We start from the raw sequence: 18,882 nt of genomic DNA, 5'->3' as shown, positions 1-18,882 counted from the left end.
TTTTCAATGAAATGACTCAGCAGGATTGAATGCACACAGAAATACTTTTCATAACATCTATGCTAAGCTACATTAAATATCAGAAGAGGAAAATCCAACCCTCTGCCTTTATGCCACTTAAGTGCTGGGCAACCATGGGTTACCTCCATAACCTCAGCAACCCCCATCCTTTATAACCAGCCAGGAAAAACTGGCACCATTAACTGTCAACCTGGATTCAACAGGAGATACTGCAGGGATCTCATTCATTCTGGAAGTTGGTATGAAAATCTTCCTGAATGCTACAATATTTTTATAACTGCTATAATCAAATACATTTATCATCTCCTGTACTTAGGTTTGTTTTAATATAACAGTTACAAAGACATTTCCTTATGTCTGGCTTTTGTTTGCTGTTCCAGGTTATGGAATTCAGCAGCTTCTAAGGGTTTGCCTACTGTAATGTTACAGTATATATTAATTTAAAATGTCTCCAGTTTTTAATAGATTACCATGAACAAATCTATGTCGGGTCATGAATTTAAGAACACTAGTGAGGGGGGTTTTTTTCAGATAATTAATGAAAAATACACACTCTCTGCTGGCACATCAAAATTTTTTACAAGACACAAATGTGCAACTATTCTATATAAGCAACACTTCAACAAGGGAAGGACTGAGACAAGCCAAGACATTTCTTAAAATGCAACATAAAAAGCCTCATAAAAGCTAATTTCACTACCGCAGTCCTTCCAATAAAGCTGTGCATTAAGATCAGTTGCCCAATGAATCGTGTTTGCTAAAAACACAAAACCAGGTAAGAGATCATGTTCAGTATCTAAGGATGAAATACTGCAACTGTTGCCAGGCTAACTGGGCAACGAAAATTATGCATGTCTGTATATGTATTTTCCATACAGAAAGTAAATATATACACACAATGAGACTTGCAATAAAAATTTTGAATATAAACTGAGTAAGAAAGCTATTAGGGCCACAAACTCCCCATTCACTTTTTAGTTTAATGTCTTATTTCCATCAAGGCAACATCCACTTAAGTGCTGACTCCCACAGTTTGCTCCTCAGCCTTCTTCTAATGCATCTTTAAAAGGATATTTAAAACATTTTGTTTTCCTTACTTAAGTTTCAGGTTTTCCCTGGCAACTCAGAATTTAATTCCAAGCTGGTTCACTGGCTCATTACCAGGTGCTACAATTGATAAGATCACACATCTCCATTACCCAGGGAACACCAAATGCTCCCCCAGCCCTTAAAACAATCACTTTCCTTTCTTGTAAAACTATCTCGAGCTCCATCTTCCATTCCAGTAGTCTTTGAATAAGGAACAAATCACCCTAATGGGAATACACCAGTACTCCTGTAGCTCCATAGTTCCTGTATGCTTTTAAGAATATCAATGCTTCTGCATGCTGTGCTGTAGCACTGAAGTGAAGACTCCCTCCTGCTTTTCCAGACTATTTTCTGCTTTCAAATATACACAGACATTTCTGGAATATCATACTCTGAGAAACCTGGTCTAGTGGAAGGTGTCCCTGCCCACAGCAGGGGAGTTGGAACAAGATGATCTTTAAAGTACCTTCTAGCCCAAACCATTCTATGAACTGTTTTTAAATTTTAAATTAGTTTGATGAGATTAACATTATTTTTCTTTTTTTCTACAAAGACTGCAAAAAAACCCCACCCAGGCACACAGGAATTCAGAGATGCTTTTTACGATTTGCAAATCTCACAGCTTAAGAAGCTACGAAGTTAATCAAGTTTAACAGCAGTTTAGGTAAGTTTATGATTTGGAAGGAAACAGCTGATGTAACCAATGTAGTCAACAACAGATTGTCAAATGACAGACTAGACTCTTCCGAATTGTAATGCCCTCAGACACCAAGGAAAAAGCACTTCACAGCATTCCCAAACTACACCTATAGATCCACAAAAAGTGCAACAGTGACTGCTTCCCTCTAGTCACCTCAACTGAAACCCACTGTGAAGATGCAGCAGAACACTCATGCCAACGGAAAGGCTTTTTTCCCTTTCCTAATACACAAGAGCAATTATATTTCTATGTTATATATACAGTGTCTGCATCAGAGAAACAGAAGTCTCCGGTTAGAGATTAATTCTCAGCCCATCTTCGTGTATCAGCAACCTCCTTTACTCTGTTTTCTACCACCATGTCCCTCTTAGTGATTACCTTTCACCTAAAAACCTGAGGGTCTGTTGGACTGAAAATCTTCACTGCTGTTAGCAAAACAGCAAGACTGAGGGAGGCAAAGGAGAAACAGCATTGAACTTTTCTCTTATGTATCCAACTATCTTGCTTATACTCAACAGAACAGCAGCAAGTTCCATGTGAACATGCCCCCTAAATCAGCAGGGCTCACCAGAAAATAAAACAACATTTAACTTGGAACTGCTTATCTCTTTAAAAAAAAGATTGCAACATTAACAGATTGCGATAGACAGGGCAAAATTCTTTCCCGGTAGAATTATTATATTTCATAACGCCACCAGCTTAGATTTTTTTAACAGTTCTTTTAATCAAGACAAGGTTTTTGACTGAATTGGGCTTGATTATCTTAAGCCAATGTAGACCTTTCCACGTTGGTCTGAAGGGTTGAGTTCAAGAACTGTGATCACCCGGCACTAACTCGCATGACACACATTTAACATCACATCAACTAATTGTTCATAAATGATTAAACAGAGCTCTTTACATGGAAGTCATTCAACAAATTTCCTCCTCTTTGGGGTGGGTAATTCACAGATCTACAGCAGAGCTGCCCAACTATCCTGAACTGTCACATTTAGATTGCTTTCACCAAGTTAGTCAGTCTGTAGGGTTAACGTGCCAGGAATTCACAGGAAACACAGGGGAAAAGCTCACCAAAAGAAGTATCTAAGCCGAAGTACAACACATTATACCATTAATAGTCTTGGTGAAGTTCAGAGATGCTAGTGAATAGTCTTTAATGATCCATGACTACTTTCTAATCTGCTGTTAGAGGCAGAAACAAAACATCCCAGTATGATACCAGTACAAAGCACTTAACTGGGAAACAAGTACTGCCCTCCTATGCATCAAGACACCCGAAGTTGTAACCGAGCTTGATGATGTTTATTTCACAAGACCAGAGATTTTACGTTTCAAATTACTTAATGGGAGAGGAGGAAGCAGCCAAAAATGTCTTACTCCTATCACTACTAAAGTAAAGTAATACAGACTCTCTGAGAAGAAATATGCCAGTAACAAAACACGAACTTTCCCTTCATTCACCCATGGAAATACCCTGAAATCTGGAGTGCGCAGATCCACACTAAATTACTGAATTCAGTAACACTGCTTAGACTGGAGTTCAGCGTGAAGAGGAGGTAAAAACCTGTCAACACAGACTACGCAAGTACTTTATAAATCAAGCAAAGATCGTATTCTTTGATGCAGTCCTAGAGACAGAGCCACAGAATTGGCTGCAATTAGGTCATCCCGCGCTATCGCTAAGAAGATTTGACGATTTTAGATTTAAGAATGCTAAAAAAAAAGTAGAAGCCCTGTGTGAACACAGACTCACTGAAATATTTCAAAGCATTTTTCAGAGAACAAACGTTTGCTGAGATCACACCTGATACAGAGAAAGCTTAATCTGTCCCATTCAAAAGAGAACAGATCACTTAGAAAGAAGTTATGGATAACAGAACATACACATTAAGACCACATTTTAAGACGTTATAAAATACTTTTAGAAGTTTTATCAGGTTTTGCTGCAGGTAACCTGAAGCCTTAACAGAAAAACCAAAGAGCCAACAAAAAGATATCCAACTAAATGTTTCTCTCATTAATATATTACCTTTCTTTGACTGCAGATATCTCACAGCCCTTATCAAAGTAGGCCAGATCCGTCTCATTTCCCTAAGGTTAAGCCGGTGAACAGTACACAGAGTAATCATCGACTAAGGCATGGCCACCATTCAATGACAAATATAGCTCAAGCTATTTCTCATCTGTCCTATTTTTTGGGGAGCCTGAGATGTAGCTTATTCTAGAAATCATTACAATTGACAGCCACAAAGACGCTGCTGTCTTTGTCCTCTTATGCAACTCCTGGTGTCCCCCTTCTCCCCCCAACAGGAATAAAGAGAGATTACAGGGCTGCTCTCCATATTTCAGGGCAAAAGAGGCTGGATAAGCAATCTGCCCCGAAGTTGGGTTCTGAGAACATAGGTGACCAGGGGAAGATGGGGATTATTTTTCATTCATTTTAGTTGCTGGAGTGGGTGGGGGGGAATCGATACCTTTTATCGTGGCCCAAGGCAGCCATCCCCAGCCCTGCTGTGGCATCCTCTGGGGCTGGAGTAAGAGGGGGAAAACTGATACCCCAGTATTAACCAGCCTTAACCACAGATGGCAACTACTTGCTTTTGCTTATAGAAGATTTTTGTTCCCTACTTTTAGAAGTTACTCTCTGAGAGGTAACTTCATCCTGACCCTCACAATACTCTGAGGAGACGAATTCGAATTTCATTTAATACTTTTGCTTTCCAATTTATGACAGGCAGTATCTGGCATAGTTATTATCCCTTCACGGTAAACAAGTTTTACTAAAAGCAAAGCACAAAGCACACTCTGTTTTAGCTTTGTTTCCAGCTACTGTTACTCACTGTTTATTAACTATTATTCCCCTGAGAGCTGACAGGTTCTGTACTTTGTGAGACATTACCAGGGTGTGGTGTTCCAAGTTCTCCCATTCCTAAATTATTTCTCCTCTGTGTGCTACTATAATACGTCCATGTGTGGCAAATACTAGTTTAGCTGAACAGTTCAGCAAGGTGCAGAAAGCAGGCAAGACAAAGACAGTGTTAAATGCTCCTTCATGTGTCCTCCAAATGACGAGACAATAAAAATTCTAAATGAACTTAACGTTATTTTTTTCCAAGACAACTAATCATCAGCTCTGCCTACCAAATCCTTAGTTCAGATACATTTGCCCTGAACTTCTGAAGTAACAGCCTGTCTGTGCTCCAAGATTACGGTGACGCAATACTTCACTGCCAGCTTCTCTTCCAAAAAAGAAAGTACACTGAAATGAAAGCAAGCACGAGGAAAGTTATGCTTACGACCAGCAACACTCAACCTTTTAGTTGTTTTCCATCTAAGGAAGACTTGATTCTTTGGCTACTAACAGAATTTGGAGCTTAATCCCTGTATACTCACACCCACAACTCCAATACACAAATACCTCCTACATTATAATACAGTAAATATTAATGTCTCGGGGTGCAAATTAAGATTATCACGTGAGTGAGTTTCCCATGTCCATCTAACTATTGTTAAGCCTCAATTTCAAGTCCAACCCTCTCATTGTAATAAATGCATGCTCTGTGGCTACTTATTGTCTCTGGTTTGGGGGGTGGATAATAGGGGTGGCAACTTCCGAGACATCAAGTAAAAAGATGTTATTCTTCCACTGCAAACGCTGCCTACGCTCAGACACTTGAAAAACTACTTCTTCCAAAAGGTGAGTGAAAAGCAGAATCACCCTCGCACTGGCTTCAAACATACAAAGATCACAAACAAAGCCGTCAGATCCTCACATCAGTGCAAGTACAAACCAAACAGCTCAAGCACTCTTTCATTTCAAATCATTCTCAAAGGCAGAGAGGGGGGGAAAAAAAAACAACCAACCCCAAAGCATCCCAGCTGTCAGGTGAAGCAGCTCCTGCGGAGGGGCAGCTCCGCACTGCAAGCGCATGACCAGAATATTTTATTTCCTAGCTTTGCTTTCTGCTTTGATAGGGAAAAACCTACAGAACCACAGGTGGTAAAACGCTACATGAAGAGGGGGGAAATAAACATACATATATTTATACATCAAATGAATAAACACTTGTATATAAATAAAAGCCGCGTACCTTTCGCCCAGCACATCGGGAAGGGGCTGCAGCCGCTCTTCTCCATGCAGCCCGCACCTGCCCGCCTCGGGGGCTGCTGCCCGGCCACCTCCAGCAGCCACATACACGGACCGTGCCCGATATCCCGGCCAGCCCCGGCACACAATGTCCCGATTCACCGCTCCCGGAGCCGCCTGGACGTGCCGGATCCCCCGGCGGGTAGGGAGCCCCAGGAGAGGAGGAGGGAGCCCCAGGAGAGGAGGAGGGAGCCCCAGGAGAGGAGGAGGGAGCCCCAGCCCTGCGGCCTCACCCGGCTGCGGGGGGAGCGCGGTCCCGCAGCCCGCCCGGGGCACCGCCGCGCTCCGGAGCGGGGATGCTGCCCCGCTGCCTCATCCTCCCCCGCCCCGGAGCATCCTCCTCCTCCTCCTCCTCTTCCTCCTCCCCGGGTGCGGTGCCGAGGCGGAGTGAGCCCTGCGGAGGAGGGCGGGCAGGGGCGGGAGGCGATTACCCAGCGCCTATTAATATGCTAATCCCCGTCTGCTGCCCGCGCCCGGCAGCCTCCGGTTCACCCGCTGCGGAAAGGCAGGGCTGGAAATCCCGCCTGACCCGGCTGCACACCGGCCACCCCCTACCAGCCCCTTACTCCCCAAAACCCGCGTTCTGCCATCGCTTTTATACGTTTTTGATCTCCGCTTACTGACACAACTCCAGACACCCTGAAAGCACAAGAGAACATTCCCTATAACCGCACGGGAACTTCCCTAAACTCCAGCAGGAATTGGGGTCACACCCTCCATCACCACCTGCCTCACTCCACAGGAGTCACTGACGGAAGAACGCTGCTGGTGATGCTTTGCCTTAAACAGCGAATATCACAGCCCACGCCCAGGGGTTACTCGGTGCCACATCCAGCCCCGCTCTAAAACCAGGGTTTCTTTATCTCATCAGAAGGCAAAGGTCACCTCAAAGATACACCCCAGATGGTGCACGGCCTTTGTTTCTTCTTAACTTTGCAGTACCTAACATCAAAAACTGCTCACAACCACTTTTCTTTTAAAATCGTGAGTGTAAAGGTTGAAAAAGCCTGTGTTTACAAACATACATCCAGGCAGAATGTGTATACGGAATTTAAAAAAAAAAAAAAAATCCCTTTTACACCCAGCAAAATAGTTCACAAAAATTACAAATAACTTGAATTAGCTAAAATACATATTAATAATAATTCAACAGGAACAAGACTCACCCTGATCCATCAAAGCTCTTTATATATTCCACTGTAATCTCTTCTCACTCCCAGCCCTCAGCAGTAAGGCGTAAGGCTTATCCAAGACTAGCACCAAAAGGGAATTAATCTAAAGCCAGCAGCCTTCAACTTAGCCTATCTGCCTACTTGTAGCAGCACGCACTCGTCTACAGCATATGTTTAATTACCATTCTTTGCTGCCATCTCATTTCTCAATACACTGGCTATGCAGAATTAGTGGTGTACGTCAAAATTCTTGATTAAAAAAAAAAACAAAAACAACAAAGCAGTAACTGCATTTAAGTATTGTTTTCTTCTCTATTTAGAGGAGAAAAAATATTCACTGAAAAAAAAAAAAAGAGAGAGAGAGAGAGAGATTAGGCCACAACCAGGCCCATCAGATGTTCTGCATCACTGCTCAGGCACAAAGCTCTTTCTGGGGCTGGAGAAAGCCAAAGGGAACTGAAGACATGCCTGGGTGCCTTCCTCCCCCCACCATAAAGTTTTCAAAGCCCTTCAGTGCTACACAGACAGACAAACACTTTCAGCAACAAGGTCGATTGTATTTACCTTCAGGAATAAAGCAAAACATGCTATAATAATATTTAAAATACCAATTATTGTATTTGTGTGGGTACAGAAGAGGCACAGACAGGGGCTCGGTGCCCTTCTGGTTCTACAGCTCACAGGACAGGAAAGCTGCTTTTACACATCCAGCTCTGCCATGGGCTTTCCTTGGTGACCTTGAGCAAGTCAGACTTGTTTCCTCAGAAAAAGGAAAGCCGCAGATACTTCTTTAGTTTTCCTTAAGTTGGTTTGATCTGTGATCTAGGGTGCAAAATATATTAAAAAAATGTGTTTCTTCCATAAAAACAAAGTGTTTTGTAGAAAAGCTGCTACAAAAATCCGGAAGTAAAAAGGGGAAGGTCTAAATTAAAATTTTATTCATGAAAACAAAACCCTTTAAATATCAACTGGTAAGTGCATTATCAAGGAGAGTTTAATAAACAGAATGTGTGGACTCACATTTTTCTTTACACTTTTAACAGATGAGGCTAATACAGATTATCAATCCAAGTGTCAAGAGAAACTGCCTGCTCATATAATACCAGTATTAGCATCGTTCTCCTCAAGGACATACTTTCTTCTTGTTGTATTAGGCTACAAAATGAAGGTGAAAACAAAAGTAGTGTGAGAGATTTTTTTATTCACTTTTAGAGGCTATCCAGCATTTTACACTCTCTTTATTTTTTCACATAAACCAGGTGCTTCCTTGATGCTAAGATTTAAAAAAAATATTTAATTTCTTAATTAAGAACTGTTTCTGTTAGAGGTACCCTGAAACATATGCTCATTCTCTTCTTTCAAATAACACGATAATTTTTCTGGGGAAAAAAAAAAAAAAAAAAAGGCCAAAAGCATAAAATCTGTGTTCTGAAGATAATCAGAAACCCCAAAATTCCAAGTTGCAGGAAGGAAGGGGGGCAGGGATGGAGCAGGAGACAAGGCACAAAGTAAAAAATAAAAACAACCAAACTTGAAAAGTTAAATATGTCTCCAGTATACTTAATATCAAGTATTTACAACATTTCATAAATACTGCTCATCAAGTAGGTATCTGAGTAGCATTTATGTAAAATCTGTTTTAAGTCGTGCCAATCAGATTATACCATTTACTGAGGTAAGAAACATCTGTCAGAAATTAGGACTGTGAAACGGGAACGTTAGTTTTTGTTGTGTAAGATGCATATTGCTGACACACATTGATAGTATCTGCACAGTAGTCACTGCGTAAGCAATGGTGTTAACACCTATCAAAGATAATTCCAAAATAATATTTATTTTAAAAAATCATGCATCCGTTTCCACTAAGAACACACAGAACCGCTGGCTATTTTCCCAAAACACACACTGTAACCAGAAAAAAAAGCTCAGACTACCTCAGTAACAACAGACAGGCCAAGGTCCTCAGTGAAGAAATGGCATTTTGCCTCAAGGAAATTCAAATTAAGACTTTTCTGCTGTGACTATGATTTTGGTTGCTCAATTTCAGCCTGGTTTTAAAGACTACTGAAATCAGCATCAGGTTTTGGAAAGTGTGTGTGGGGGGGGAAGTCAGAAGCTTTTTTTGAATTGTATTAAGGCATTTACTTTTTGTTTTAATCCTGTCTGCAGCACTGATCCTGTCTCATAGTGAAGTCACCTGCAAAAATCACAAAGTTTAGGGGAACAAAGGGTTAAATAACAGTTTTGTACAACTCAGAGGCACATAAAAGGTTGTCTAATTTTTTCCACGCAAGCTTATCCAAACAAAAATAAAAGATCTAAACCGCCTGTCAGACTAACTGGCAAAGCCTGGCTTTCTCTAGGGTTGTGCCCAGAGCCTGAGCTCCTGGGGGGTGTCCCGGAGATCTCATCAGCAAAGAGCCAACCAGGGTTTCTCCCTCAGTGAACGGCATCATAAGGATCTCTCTGCTATTCAACTGATTATTTTCACATCAGTTAATATCACTATTCATCAAATTTCCATCAAACTGGCAGGCGAGTTGGAGAAGGGGACCAGACAGAGCCAGACACAGAACACTTGTCCGAGTTCCACTGCCCTGAAAAACCAAACTGAATTCAGTATTTGGAAAGTGTGAAGAAAGCAGTCAGAGCTGTACCAGAGCAGTGTTGGACAGCAGAACAGAGATCTGTTTTCAGATCCTCTCCTACAACACCTCAGCCACCAGATGAACACACCAGCAACAGAGCTCCTCCAAGAGAGAGGAGAGCAGCCCATTCACTTGTTATAACAAACTCCAAGAGCTCCAGCCTAGAGCACAGCAACTGCATCAGCATGAGGGCTGGAGCACCTCTCCTGTGAGGAAAGGCTAAGAGAGCTGGGGTTGTTCAGGCTGGAGAAGATAAGGCTCCAGGGAGACTTCAGACTTTCCAGTACCTAAAGCGGCTGCAAGAGAACTGGAGAGGGACATTCCACAAGGGCACGGCGTGATAGGACAAGGAGGAATGGCTCTGGAATGAAATAGAGTACATTTAGATTAGATATTAGGAAGAAATTCTTCCCTGTGAGGGTAGTGAGGCCCTGGCACAGGTTGCCCAGAGAAGCTGTGGCTGCCCCAACCCTGGAAGTGTCCAAGGCCAGGCTGGATGGGGCTCTGAAGAACATGGTCTAGTGGAAGGTGTCACTGCCCCTGGCAATGTGGTTGGAACGAGATGATCTTGAAGGTGCCTTCCAACCCAAACCATTCTATGATTATTATTATTTTGGACTCCATAATTCACAGTCTTAGTCACTTCACAGCTACTGTTTGTCCCTCAAATAGTTACTAGAAGGTGAAGAACAAACGCATTGTTTTGAAGGAGATCTGCATATTCATGTAGGAAACGGAAAAAATTCATTACATTCATCTTGCTAATAAAGAAAGTTTCCAAACCAAAGATGCCCTCAGGACAAGTGAAATTTTTTTTTTTTTTTTTGGTAAAGCCACAAATACTTTTTACTGAGACAACTGCAGAACAGCCTGTAAAGGGGAGAGTGCCTGATGAGTGTGCTAAAAATTAAAACATGTTTATTGATCGTGTGACAATCTTCTGCATCCTAATTAATTTGCTTTTCCATGTTAGTATCCCGAATTTTGCAAACACCCTCTCCAGGCACTGAAACTGCACTGTAATCTTTGTTCCTCTTCATTTTCTCAAGTTTGTTTTTTATGTGTTTTTTGTTAATTACTATTGTTATTTTGTGAGTTTGTGCATAATATTTAAGAGTGGAAAAAATGATCTGCCCTAAATTTCTCTTTAGCAAGAGTCAAACAAACATCATCTGTGTTCACAAGAACTGCTGAAAAATGGTTCATCACCATTTGGTTCATCACAAAATCTCAAATTATGGTTCCTGAAGTCTGCCCTACTCTGAGCTCAGGTTTGCTAAGGCTGTCTTGAAAATCTGCCTTTGATTACCTGGTCTCTAAACTTATCATCCTTGACCACTACCAAGCTCTTGCCCTTCCACCCACATCTTCTCTAGCACACCTTTCTCCTGAGGGAGAAGAGTGATGGGTTTCATGTCCTCCAAGGGTCTCTGAACACCCAAGAAGCTCAGTCATCATTCTGCTGCCACCAGAGATGGTCCTTCTTATTTAACTATGAGCATTTCAACAGACAAAAGTGAAAGAAAAATGACACACTACTCTGAGTGTCAAAATCCAAGTCCAGTCCTTCAACAGAAATAATTCAGCACAACTGAGAAGCAGCATCACCTCCATGAGTTCATTTGACTCTTTGCAATACAAACTCTAATTCTACACTCTAGACTAGATTAGGACATTTTTCTCTTGAAGTCTGAAAAAGCAGAGATGGCTTATGTAAGCCCATTCTAGACTATAAACTGCTGAGGAGCTCTGCATAGGACATTCTTCTGTCAAAAAATTCAGTCCAATACTGAATTTACTGTTATCTTCCTCCAACTGGTGAATTGTATAGAAGGCTACATCTTGGGTATAGCCAAAAAGTACAGAGTTTTAAAGCGACACTTCATCACCTTCTGGACTACGGTCACCTCTTCAGCCGTAGTATCCTCTGAGCTACATTTTAAAATAGTAGTGGTCAGAATTCACTGGTTTTCTTTCCAAATCTCAACCTATTTGTACTAGTGAGGTGGGGAACAAAACAGAGCAGGATGTTGGGAGAGAGCAGAAGGAATGCAGTGTTAATGAAGTTTCCCATACCTCCCCTTCCCAAGGGATCCCTTGATGCTGTGCAGCAGAGCAGACAGCAACGCAGCCTCCCAGCCCCTGCTGTTGAGACAACAGATGTTAGAAGGACCACTAAGTTAACTTTATTTTTATTATTTCATAAATAAAGACTAGCCATTTTTTAAACCCATATGGGTTGTATTAGTTTTCAGGCATGAAAGTTGCAGCAGATTTCCTTGTGGGTGGACTCACCCGCTCATATTCTCCCACTTCCTTCCATTTATTTTTTGAAGGCTTTACTGTAGAGAAGGATAAAGTCAACACCATGAAAGCTTAGAATGGTTTAAAATTGCTCCTTCCTTAGGGCACTGATTCCAGTCTTCTGTCTCTTCATGTTCTAGGCTGTTTACAGAAAAACCCAACCAACAAAACCACTGCTATCCTCAAGACATCTTTGAGAAGTTACTTCACAATTCCAGTGCTTAAAATTAAAATCTGCTTCATGGAGACCTGGAAAGAAGAGGTGAAAAGAGGAAGAAAAGTGATCTCTACACATGTTATTCCTCATCTTACTGCAAAATAAAATCTGATACTTTTGCTCTGCCACAGGTTCACTGTGTGCACCAGCTTGCACTGCTTCTCTTCAGTCTTTTCCGACGTGGAGGATCAGGGATGACTGGAGAAAGTGTGAGACAAAGCAATCCAAATGGTCACCAGAAGCTTTCTTGACCTTATAAAACTTCCTTTATTTATGGGAAAACCTTCCATTTATGATGTGAACAACAGTAGAAGGTATCTGAAGGGGGAGGACCTCAACCCTTTGATGCTGTTTAAAGAAAATGCATTCTGAGGGGATTACTTTTGTTCGGTGGAAGGGATCCATGAGTGGATCAGTTGACTTTTCTTAAAATCCATCTTTATTAATTCAAGGGTAACCTAGAAATAATTAGTCACATCTGCTAAAAGGGATATAGGAAAATGAAGTTGCTTATGGGTCAGCAAGTCTCTTTAGTGTCTGTTCACATCTGGGCTGCTTTCTTGCTCATCCAATACCAGTGACAGGAAAGAAAGTAAGAAAACTGCAGTCACAGAGAGTACAATTAAATTATCAGAAATGGTGCAGTCTGGACTCGTCTCTCTTGTCCTGCTTCTCCTCCATATGCTAAATACAAAGTTAGAGCAACAGTTTACCAAAAAACTTATAGCTGCCAACATCTTTTTAGCATAAAGTTGTACCTGATTAACATGAGTTGTATCTGATTCCCGGTGTTACCTAAACCACAAATAAAACATTAGAAATTCCTCAGACTTTCAAACCATTAAATGCAATTACAAACCGAATAAAAAAATAATCCATGAGCTCACAGTAATGCAACATTATTCCATTTATACATATATATAAACACACTGGCGGAACAGTTCACGTTGTACTTCTTAGTGAAGGATGAGCATAGCATAAATCCCCTATGTGTAAATAAACTCTTATAGGCTCAAGCAAATAGCTATTTAAGTTTAAAGTTCCAGTGTTGCAGAACAAATCAACAAGCCAGTGCTGATACCTTCCAAGTCTAAGAAAACAGAAAATTAAAAATTAATAATTAATTTTTACAAAACATCTTTGTAAAGTTTCACAGTACAAACATTAAGACTGCTCTAATAACCAAGCAAATTCTGTGCCTGAGCTATCAAGCAAAGGCCAGTGTATTTAAAAAAAAATAAGAAAATATTGTAAAACAGACACAGATCCCCCCTCCCCTCTCCAATTAGCATAATTTGGATTGAAAAATTCCAAAAAACAGTTTGATGTTTTGTTTAGGAGAACCACCAGTAGAGGCCAGGTGTCGCTGAGTCTCCAAAACACAGAAAATTCGATTCTTATTCACTTTAATCAACCTCTCTCCCTATTTTTGTACCAAGAAAGGACATTCCATTTACAAGGGCTTTAACCTGTATCACTGCTTCATGAGAACAGCAATAAACTTTCAAGGAGCAGCTCCTCAGGCAGTCATTTTATGCTGTTACAGGGAATGAAAGGTCATCTTCAGCTAACACAAAACCTTTTATTCCATGCAAAATCTACCACCCTAAATAGCCTCATTTGCTCCTCCAATTACACAAGGCAGCACAGTTCTGCTGAACAAGTTCTGTTTACCTATGAAAATGCCTGCAGAGAGGTATCAAAGAGCTCAGAGAACACAAGAACATGTTGCTTAGTTTAAAAAAAAGGTTTCCAGGAGCTCACCACCAAATACAGCTCAAGCTTGTTTAGGTAACCAGCTGTGAAACAAGATGGAACAGCACTCAGTGTGTCAAAGACAGCTCATGCCACCTTTTATAATGCATAAATTGATGCATAAATTGATGAGCAGACCAATACAACAACATCTCTGTAGCTCTGAACTCAACAGAGCTTTAAGTGTGCTAAACTTCACCCGTTGACTTGAGGACAAACTTCAGCACGAAAGGCAGTGCTTTGATGAAGCTGGAAAGACATGCAAGAATTCTCTTATGAAAATTAAACTAGGCAAGACCAAGATGTACAAGACCAACTGATACAGCTGGGAAAGAGCTGTTTGGGCACAGCCTTCCTTCAGATCTAAGGGATGTTAAATAAGTATCCTATGTCTTCAAACAGTAAACAAAACATCAAAAAGCCACTTTCTGATGGCAGCCTGAATGACCTACATTACCAAAGATCACAAGAACAACACTGTCAGCATGTAACAGCATCTGACAGGGCCAGGAGCTCATCTCTTGTGCAGTGCTGAGCTGTAGAGCACAGCTTCCAAAAAACCTCTGGTACTGCTCTCCCCAATCCCATTTGATGCATTTCAACCAAGACTCTAGTACTAAAGCTTTTAAGTGAACATGAGACTGGGATAAAAATCAGTGACTGCATAACCAGAGGCAGAATATAAACCTTGTTCTGCCACCCAGACGTGGAGAACAAGTGTAGTAAACTTAAAATGGGAGTAGGGAAGTTGAAGTACCTCGAAATAAATGCATAGTAAGAATTTTTAAATTGCAGAAGATGTGAAACTGCCACTTTAATAGGTTAAATACCTTCAAGGAATGACTTTAGTCAATTCTGCCTTAGGCTAGAAGGACAGACTTCCTTTATCCCCTCAAGTTTGGAAGGACACAGGTCATTAGACAAAGCCTGATCACTGTACTTAAAATTTCTACTTACAACCCTACTTTAGGAAGTTCTATATAAAAAAATTACAATAATTCAGTTACTGATGTTTCCAGAACCTCAACCACAGTCACCACCTCTAACATGTCACTGTATCATTTGGCTCCCTCACCCTTCTCTATAGTAAAGCCTCAGGTTTGCTCCACTAAAACATTTGTAGACAATCTGAATCATAACATAAGGTCCGTTAATCCTGGAAATACAGTTCCAATATTTCTCTGTATTAAGCCTTTCACAGAAACAATTATCACAGATAACTCTCACAAATTACCATGGAAAAACCCCCCCTTAAAAATAATAATTAAAAAAAAATAAAAATCAAACCATGTGAAACCATTCTGGTAAGTAATCTGAATGGACAATAACTAGAAACTTTAGTTTTAAGGATCTTCTTAGAGGAATAATTAGTGAATGAAGATATAATCTGGAAAACATCTTTGTGCCAGAGTTAAACAATTTAAGAATTTCTTACGAAGTTTCACATCCATCTCAAGTGTGATTTAAGCCCACTAATGGAAGCACAGACATTTAACACCCCACTTCTGTTATCCTGACCCTTTGTCAGAATGAAGTCCTGAGGAAAAAAATGTGCTTGCTACAAAGAACAGACTTTGTTAGTGCTGGTAGGTTTGACCCTTCCATAGGAAAACCTGAAGAACATCAGCTTTATACCTGACAAAATAACTTCTGCAGTTTTTCATATTCAGATTATTGATGTGCCTGAAGGAGACACCACAGCCATCATAAGGTGATGGGATATCTTCTTAAATATGTTCTTAACCTTCTGCAAATAAAAAAGGGAATGGGGGAGGAAGCCATAGGTACAATATGCACAATTTTTGTTACTACTTCCTTTTTCCAGTCTTCTGCTGAGCAAACAAACCCAGCACAAATAAGTTATGAGCTAAGACACAAGCTGAGCAGTGGAGCCATACATTAAGAGCTGTCAAGGATGTAAAAATAAACTAAAGGAAAGATCACATAATCCTTTATTTATGGTCATTTTAGGCGTAACTTATAACAAAGTAGCTGATCACAGTTCAGCTGTGCGGTGTTTTTCCTCTTGGTTCACTGTAGTCCGTGATGTTACTCTTCAAACAAGCCCATGTGTATTTTGGGAGAAGATCCCAAGCCACTCCCAGCCCAGGTCTTGCAGAACAAAACACACACTAACATTTTGTATAAACCAACTACACAAGATCCAGCTTGATTTTCAGATTCTTGCTTTCAGTAACACTGTTATCCCCACCCTTCCTTTACTCCACAGCTCTTGCTGTGAAAACCTTGGGCACCAACACACTCCGACACTACAGTAGGGGGTCCCAGAAATTCATGGAAACTGCACTTTCTGTGGAACAGTTGTTGAGAAACTCAGTGAAAATGCATCACGGGCCTCAGCAGAACAGAGTAAAGAACACACATTTAGGTACCATAACTATTGGTTTCTTCAGTTTGCCAAATTTCATCTTTTCCTGAAGTAATTCTGCACCAGAATGAGACCCTTTCAGTGACTGCCACTGAAGGTTGTGCTGTAAAGGACCAACAGAATCTCCTTCACAATGACCTGATGTCCTTCCTGATTGTAGCTCACTGCCCTCCATTTGTGAGGCTGGCTCTGCTCCTGGATTTATTTTTTATCCTGTAAAAGGAGACAGATGGATTCTCCAGTCACTCTTAGCAGATACCCACCCCCTAACTTGCCTATACAAAACCTTCTATTAACTAAAAAAACCCCTGCTACTACAAAAGTAAAAATCAACCTTGGAAGTTCCTAACCCCTTACCAAATACCCTCTAAAAATCCCTCTGAAATTTCTACAAACATGTCCCATTTCTGTAACCTTGGTGGAGTCCAGACAAAATTCTAATCTAGATCTCCAAGTACATCGTTTGAATAATCCTTATCAACATCCCTTCAGCTGTTTCTGCACAACCACCACCAGCCAGTTTGCCAGCAAGAACATACATGTGGGTGTACAGAGTGGAATGAACTTCCTTCACTTGGGAATCTGAGCTGCCAGGTCCTGGACACACGTATTTATTGCGTGTTCCTCTGTATTCCTTTGACACCAAAACAGGTAAACAGCACACAAGCATCTGTTCCAAGCAAAACATTACCACAAGTTATTTATTTTGTGACAGCATGTAGTACAGAGTTCTAAGTCCCGCTGCAATTCTTCTGATATTTTACTGCCAAAAATCTGTAGAATCCCATAGTTTCTGTCCTAAGTGTCCACTTCCCCCAAAAAGCAAACCCTATAAAATTTTCAGGGTTTTCTTTTACATTTTGTCCAAAAGCTCTGTCAAAAACTTGCCTTTTTTTTTTTTTTCTTCTTCCTTAAGAAGAATACCAACTCTTAATATGTTTAAAATAAAGCATTGGGTGATCCCCTTTCCCTGCAACCCTAACTATGTGAGACAAATCACTCACCTCTCAAATGGAAGACTAAGAAACCTCTTTCAGGAAAATGTGGCTGAGTGTCACCACGTGCCTGCATGACACTGAAGCTCCAGTTGCTTCTCCATCATCCTCAGTAAGAAAATATATATAATATTACTATTTCTAAAACAAACTTTTCAAACTAGGAATAAAATGAAGTGAACTATCTAAAAGAATTAAGAATATGTGCCGTTGACTTAATTCAAAGCTGGACTACAACACTGGAAATCAGGATACTTCATGTTATCCACAGTGGAGCAGCCACACCTTTTTCTGCTACTTGCAAAAAGCTGCACGATTTTTCCTGGGAAAAGTATCTTTACCCCTCTGAACAGCAAATTCCTAAAGACATCTTGTCTAATATTAATTTCTAAGGAAGTAGATAAAAATTTCCAATTTGTCCTAAAATAGAGATTAATTAGAAAAGAAAAAAAAAATCTTAGACACTATCCATTCAAGTGATACAATTTCTATTTGATGCACCCCTGACTGCCAAAATTCTTCCACTTGGAGGTGATTGCACAGGAGTAAGCAAGAACAAGTAAGCAGTGTGGGTTTCCCCAAAACCTTGGGAGTCAGAAGTCCAGACAGGAAACAATAGAGGAATGTGGTGAACTGCTGATTTGTTTGTTTGTTCTAAATTATCAGACTATTGATCCAGCCTGTACCTAGGAACAAGGGGCTTTTCACATCATCAACTCTCACTCCTTCCCCCCCATCATGTCATAGTCCCAGTGAGTGACCAGTATATCAAATTTCACCTTCTTTGAGCATCAGACTAGAGCAGATATTAGGGGTGCCACTACATTCCCAACACTCCTGATTTATGTCCTGAATTTTTTGTTTAATACTACTCTCAATAATCTACCTTGAAACTTCTTTCTTTCTACCCCATCTCCTCCTTTTTCCTCCATCCTTACCCACACTCCCAGAAAAACAATGTCCTCCAGCCAGGGCAAGGTTCTTAACTATGAACCATTTCACAGACAGTCATGGCAAATGGGGCATGTTCCTGACAGCTGGAAGAAAGCAAAAGAACTCCTGTCTTCAAGAAGGGAGTGTCTGGATGGCTGTGGGCTGGTCACTCTTACTCCATTCCTGACAAGGTGATGGAACAAACGACCAGGAAAGCCATTTACAAACAAACAGTAAGGACAAGGAGGTGATCAAGGGTAGTCAGCAGGATGTGGGAAAGGGAAAACACGCCTGACCAACCTAATGGACTTCTATGATGGAAGTACCAGCTTGGTGACAAGGAGTTGTCATTTCTCTTAATTTCAGCAAGACTTTCAACGCTGTCTCCCATGACAACATCCTAACAGACAAACTGATGAAGTTAGGGACTAAATAAACGGACAGTGAGATGACCTGGAAACTCTCTGGACTGTCCAGCTCAAACTTTTCAAAGGAAAAACACTAAAATTTCG

At 40.8% G+C, this 18,882-nt stretch overlaps 1 protein-coding gene across 18 annotated transcripts in view; it reads right to left on the bottom strand.

The window, feature by feature from the left end:
• Positions 1-18,882, bottom strand: part of PTK2 (protein tyrosine kinase 2) — a 190,444-nt gene that overhangs the window by 125,912 nt on the left and 45,650 nt on the right. For 9 of the 18 annotated variants that reach the window (XM_027645639.1, XM_027645642.1, XM_027645643.1 and 6 more), the window contains exon 1: positions 5,902-6,124. The exons of 1 other annotated variant lie outside the window; for it this stretch is intronic. In XM_027645639.1, coding sequence (XP_027501440.1) covers positions 5,902-6,004 — 103 coding nt within the window. In that variant the 5' untranslated portion in view covers positions 6,005-6,124. Of the gene's footprint in view, positions 1-5,901; positions 6,126-18,882 lie in introns of those variants that run through there. 8 more of the 18 variants (XM_027645631.1, XM_027645633.1, XM_027645632.1 and 5 more) reach the window with 1 other exon arrangement.

The sequence above is a fragment of the Corapipo altera genome, unplaced genomic scaffold (genome assembly GCF_003945725.1).
Source record: "Corapipo altera isolate COAL_440 unplaced genomic scaffold, ASM394572v1 51, whole genome shotgun sequence".
In the NCBI taxonomy this organism is placed as follows: Eukaryota; Metazoa; Chordata; class Aves; order Passeriformes; family Pipridae; genus Corapipo; species Corapipo altera.
The sequence above is the reverse complement of the archived record's forward strand: the minus strand, read 5'-3'. Positions and strand labels throughout refer to the sequence as shown.